This window comes from Olea europaea, unplaced genomic scaffold, assembly GCF_002742605.1.
Source record: "Olea europaea var. sylvestris unplaced genomic scaffold, O_europaea_v1 scaffold1016, whole genome shotgun sequence".
NCBI classification, from domain to species: domain Eukaryota; kingdom Viridiplantae; phylum Streptophyta; class Magnoliopsida; order Lamiales; family Oleaceae; genus Olea; species Olea europaea.
Window position 1 is genome coordinate 170,398 of NW_019227483.1, and position 5,415 is coordinate 175,812.

The 5,415-nt window shown below is 34.7% G+C and overlaps 1 protein-coding gene across 1 annotated transcript; it reads right to left on the reverse strand.

The window, feature by feature from the left end:
• Positions 1–4,057, reverse strand: LOC111372606 (chorismate mutase 1, chloroplastic-like). Its single transcript, XM_022994978.1, has 6 exons — positions 3,556–4,057; positions 2,133–2,355; positions 1,975–2,061; positions 917–1,060; positions 599–691; positions 1–398 (listed from the first exon to the last, which is right to left on the reverse strand). The coding sequence occupies exons 1-6, from the start codon at positions 3,738–3,740 to the stop codon at positions 162–164; spliced, it is 969 nt and encodes a 322-aa protein (XP_022850746.1). The 5' UTR covers positions 3,741–4,057; the 3' UTR covers positions 1–161.
• Between the last annotated feature and the right edge of the window lie 1,358 nt (positions 4,058–5,415).

Genomic DNA, 5,415 nt, shown 5'->3' on the forward strand with positions numbered 1-5,415 from the left:
TTATTTGCGCAATCAAAAGTGTAATTAAGGATGAAAACACCATAAAATAAAAGGTAATGACATTTTGCACAATAAGATTGAAAGATAGAGACGTTATGTGCTAATTACCCTTATTTTTTATACAGAAAGTACTACTCATGAACCAAGTGCTTCGGTTTTATTCAGTCCAGCCTTCTCAGTAAATAGTGAACTTGCACTTCCTTTGTCAATGGCATGATCCACTCCCCATAAAGACCGGCAACTAGAATTGGATTAATTTTGTAAACTGGATCGGTTCCATCTACACCAAAGTCTACAGTCACCTCTTGCCCGTAAGTTCTGGTTTTCATTTCGACCCTTTTTTTGATTGCTTCTTCGACTATTGGATATGTTAGCAAATCCATCAATTGGTCTTTGTCCTGAAATATAACCACAGATAATCAGCATTAGTTTAAACTCGTTTTTAGAATAAAGCACAAGGCTAAATAAAAATCGCATGTTTCCTAAGTAGTACTAAAAATGATTAGAATGCAATCCACCATCGCAAACATGCTTAAAGAGAATTAATAAGGATTTCAATGAAGCATTTGCACGTCGAGAGTAGCTAAAGTAAATTTACTTGTGCTTTAATGGCAGCTTTATAGACATCCGGGGAGGCTCGAAATTTTGCTTCAGCCACAAATTTACCATAATGAATTCTTTTCGACAGAACCTGCATGCAGGAATACAGCAGTATAAAGCAAAGTTCAGAAATCTAATTAATTCTAAACTAGATCACCCTTATCTGCTGTGGAAGGTTCCAAGTTCAAAAAGAGATTAGTTTACATGAAACATCATCATCTCAGACAGTACAGGGTCCTTAAGTTATGTTTTAGATTTGTTATACTTTTGACGTTCATGTAACATATTAACCCGATAGAGTTAGTCAGAATGCTACCTGCAAGCAAAGTGTGTCACAAGTTGCGGCTGATCCGCAGTTACCATCATCACCTTCTTTAACTAATCTGGGGAGAAGATCCCTGAAGTACATATCCCATATTTTACCATTTATATTGATTGAATCTGAAGCAGGATGTAAAACCTGTATGAATATCAGAATTTATCCCATGTCGGGATCAACCAAAATTATAAATGGTAGGCCAGATAAACATAAAAATGCCAATAGATAGGAATGTTCTTAACAATGCAAACGTGAACATGCTCAATTCAATGACACTACCAAGTAGGACTTCCCTTTCAGTTTGCCTATAATAATTTACGTGCTGACCCATGTGTACGCGTAACTACATGGAAAAAAAATGTCAACGAAACAAAGTGTATGCCAAACTACCAGTTAATTTATCCCGGTTTTGATATTTTTAGAATGAATAATCTCACAATTATTTAGTTTTACCAGATGGTGGCTAATAAACAGATCCAATAACACGAGGATACAGAAATCCAAATTGTACGCACATGATTATGCCAAAGTTTTACAGCATGTGAATGTACTTACCTAGCTGACAAGTTAAACATTTCTTGTTACCATGCAACAATTTCCACGGGAAATTTCATTATTCCTAATTGCCCGAGTGGCAAGCTGATCGTCGAGTTTTTTTATGGTTTCACAGTTCCTAAAGGCATAAACTGTTCAAATCTCCATTACACTGTCATGTAATCTTCAAACATCCAATTTTATGAAGCTAGCTTCTCTGTTTCAACTTGGGCTGGTGCCCAGAAATTTAAAGAGGAGAGGTGTTTCCCTAAGGGCGCTTGACGATTTAAGGAAGATTTGGACATTTTATGTCATTGAGACCCAATGAGCAATTATACAATTTATAATACAAGGTAGAGAACCAACTGCCTCCTCGAGCAATAGGTTGCCAACCAATGGTGCAATTTTCCCCACGTACTTATTTTCCACGCAATGTTTGATAAGTTCTGTTGGTTGCCGTTTTGGAAAAGGCGTTTCATTATATAATTTTTTGTGGAGAGGAAAATGATAAAATATTTTACCTGTGGATATTTCAGAGGAGGCAACATTGGTTCAGGTAAGTCATCGGGGAAGAAAGGATGCTCATCTGGACTGTTGTATCTTCCAACCTGGGTCGAATATGCTTCAGAAAATGCAAACGCTCTCAAATCTCAAAGGTTGTAATAAATATTCAGTATACCTTAGCATGAAGTTTTTCAGTTTCTTTGACCATGTATTGAACCAAAGATCCATGGAATCCATCCATGGAAAAAGCATCAGGATTATATATCTCCGCATTGTAAAAATATTGGGCTCTCTCGACGAGGCTGAATATAATGCTATCCTCTTGCCGAATTAACGAATTTCGTATACCATCAAGAGTATAGCTCTCAGTCTCGTCTACCCTACTTTTCGGTGTCAATCTGAAAGGAAACACAAATAACTTAGGAACATAGATGTACAAGGGAATTTTAAAAGTTACAAGACCTTCAAGAATGGCCAAAACTCTCAAAAATTGTTATAACTGAGAAGTCCATCTTCATTTACAGTAATCCAGGCAAATTTTATCAAGAAAACACGCATCCAGCATAACAGAAGAAGATATCATTTTCATTAAAAGAATTAAGAAAACAGTAGTAGTCCAATGTTCAATCTTATAGGTCAACGCATAAGGATAATCATATGTTGTCTTGCACGAATACCATTTGCAAATATGTGCTGCAATGAGTTCGTGCATGATTAATAAGATTGATCAATTTGTTAGGGGCTTTTGCTGGCATGAAATATAGTATCGAATACTCGAGCAATTCCATAAGTGCAATCAAATGTCTGCTAAATGTTAGACATATTGTAAATGGAATAGCTACACAGTGGGTGTTCCGATCATGGCATCAAATTCTTGGACCTTTCTTTTCGGTGTTTACGGTTTGATTCTTAAGAAAAGCAATTATCAAAAGATAGATCAGAATTCCACACTAAAAATTCATAACATTTTAGTATTTTGGGTGTTGCACAATGTCTCATAAAAATACGAACAGTTAAAGAAACAAGCGTAATAGATGTTATCACATTTATGAGAACTCAACATTGCATTTCTAAAATTTAAACAATAAAAAATAAAAAACAATCATCAGTTTAGGGTTATCTCTAATTGCCTTTTGAATTAAAAATTCTGAAATATAAATAAATCACGCTCATTTATCAAGAGTACCATCAATAGCGAAAACTATAATCCGAATTCAAGTTATTCTACCATAAAACAATTTCAAAATAAGCATTTACGTTAATATTCAATAGCACAAGACTGAAAATAAGCTAAAATCTTTTACATTACAACTCGAATAAACATGCACTAAATGCGTACCCAACTATGATAAGAACTAACGTGTAGACAAGATCAATTTGAAATTCCACAGAGCAGAGAGACTATAACTACCTAACAAGAACTCAAATTAAAATATTTTTCATTACCATGAAACAAAACATGCACTAAGTGAATACAATAATTAACATGTAGACAGAACCAATTTAGAATTTCACAGGACTGAGAGGAATCCAACTACCCAATAATACTAAAAGCTCAATTTGAAATTCAGAAAGGAAAAAAGGAGTTTCGATTGTACCCAATGGAAGTTGCAGAGGCTTGAATTGGCTTAATACCTTGCTTAGGAAATCTTGAATTTTGACACCAAAAGCTGCTATTTTTGTTCCATATTTGGTGGGCAAAAGGGGTACTTAATCTTGAAATCTTGGAATTACTGGGGCTTACTACACCTGGAGAGGCGAATCCTAACATCCTTGACTCCATTTTTCAAGAAAGCAAAACGATCACAAAGAGAGAGGGGATTTAAGAACAAAAGCCCAGAAAAGTGCAGGGAAATGTGAGTTTGGTGAATGCAAGAAAAGGGAATTTGATAGGAGAAGGAAACGACTTTCGGGTCAATGTAAACCAACTCGTTGGGGTTGGTGGTAGTTTAGGTGTTGACTTGGTAGGTGAAAATGAGATCAGGAATCCACTTACGCCACACTAGTGCACAGAAATGGATTGGGATTGATTCAACCTAAAACTCTGTTTTGATGTGCAAAATCCCATTGAATAAGAGTTCTGATTCATGTGCTTCTTCATGTTGGAGTCAGGTGGACTGAGGATTGGGATACGAGGAGTGTCCCTAAAATTTATTATAGCTATAAATACTTTCAAACTTTTTCTGTTCCGTACCCAGTTTTCATCTTACACTCATAAGAGTTAACATGATTGGATTGCCTCAATTTTTTACTTGGCATGTTATTTTTGGGCTGCCTATTTGCTAAAATCGGGTTAAAGCCCATTTGGTAAAAATGTGCTTTTAGTTAAAAAAGACTTGCCTCCTTTGTTAACAGGTCGTGATCTGCCATCCACGTGGCTTATTTTTGACCCTGGATTGCATTTGTTGATATGAATTGATACTGATACTTGGGTCCTTCGTCTTCTTCATTTGGAGGTTTTGTTTTATCTCTGTGCTCAATAGGATTTCTCTAAAAATTTGTAATTGTAATCTTCGTGTTTTAATCTATGTTCTTTCAGTAAGAATGATGATTACTTTGTGTAAGTCTTGTGAGATTATGAGTGTTTTGATTACCTATTGTAAATAGAGAGGACAGAGAAAACTTAAAGAAATCTTTGTAATACATTTTGTACTATTTATTGGTTGTTGTTATTAGATCTGGAGCAATATCTCTTGAGAGATATTCAACGGGTGATTAGATCTCACGACTATATATCCAAGAACTTTTAGGGTAAAACAATTCTTGTATTCTTACGATTTTCAATTTTCTGAACTTTGCAATATTTTACAATTTTTACGAATTTTTAATCTTTTCTCAACGGTCTGGGTATAACAGGTGGTATCATAGCCATTATCTTCAAAGGTTTTGGCTTAGGGTGTGTTTTTGAAAACCCTAGTTTTAAAATTTTTTATAAAGTTGTAGATCTAGAAATCCTTTAAATTTTTACACAAGAAATTGGTTCATGGACAAGTTTGTTGTTAATCTACCCTCAATTCAATTTTTGGTTGGATCTCTTAGTGATAACTTGGTATTTTCTAGGTCAAATCTCTAAGATCCTTGGAGATCATGTTTATTTTTTAGGTTAAAAGGTGTTTTTCCTCTATAAACCTTCTAACTCACTTCCAACAATGTTTGATCTGTTGTTTATATTAAGTCCTCGCAATTCTAGTTTGACTCACTATTGATTCGTGCTAGTTTTTATAACTCGTATTGAGTACAAGCAAATTGAGTTGACTCACTCCGATTTCTACTAAGTTCTTGAGTCATCGTTGAGTTTTACTGAGTCACAATGACTGTCAATTTTGGTATTTTCAAATTGCTCACATCTTTCTAAAATTTTGAGATTTCAGGCTTTGATATTTTCCAAACTCTCTCCTTATTTGTTGACTGTTCTTGTTAACTTTGAAACTGATTATTAAGGAAAGTGATTTACTATT

What these genes read in the sequence shown, in the direction of transcription:
- LOC111372606 (XM_022994978.1), bottom strand. Translation starts at nt 3,740, where the DNA reads ATGGAGTCAAGGATGTTAGGATTCGCCTCTCCAGGTGTAGTAAGCCCC. An exon ending in GTGACACACTTTGCTTGCAG is followed by an intron (nt 692 to 916) that starts GTAGCATTCTGA and finishes TCCTGCATGCAG; the next exon opens with GTTCTGTCGAAAAGAATTCA. An exon ending in AAGCTGCCATTAAAGCACAA is followed by an intron (nt 399 to 598) that starts GTAAATTTACTT and finishes GTTATATTTCAG; the next exon opens with GACAAAGACCAATTGATGGA.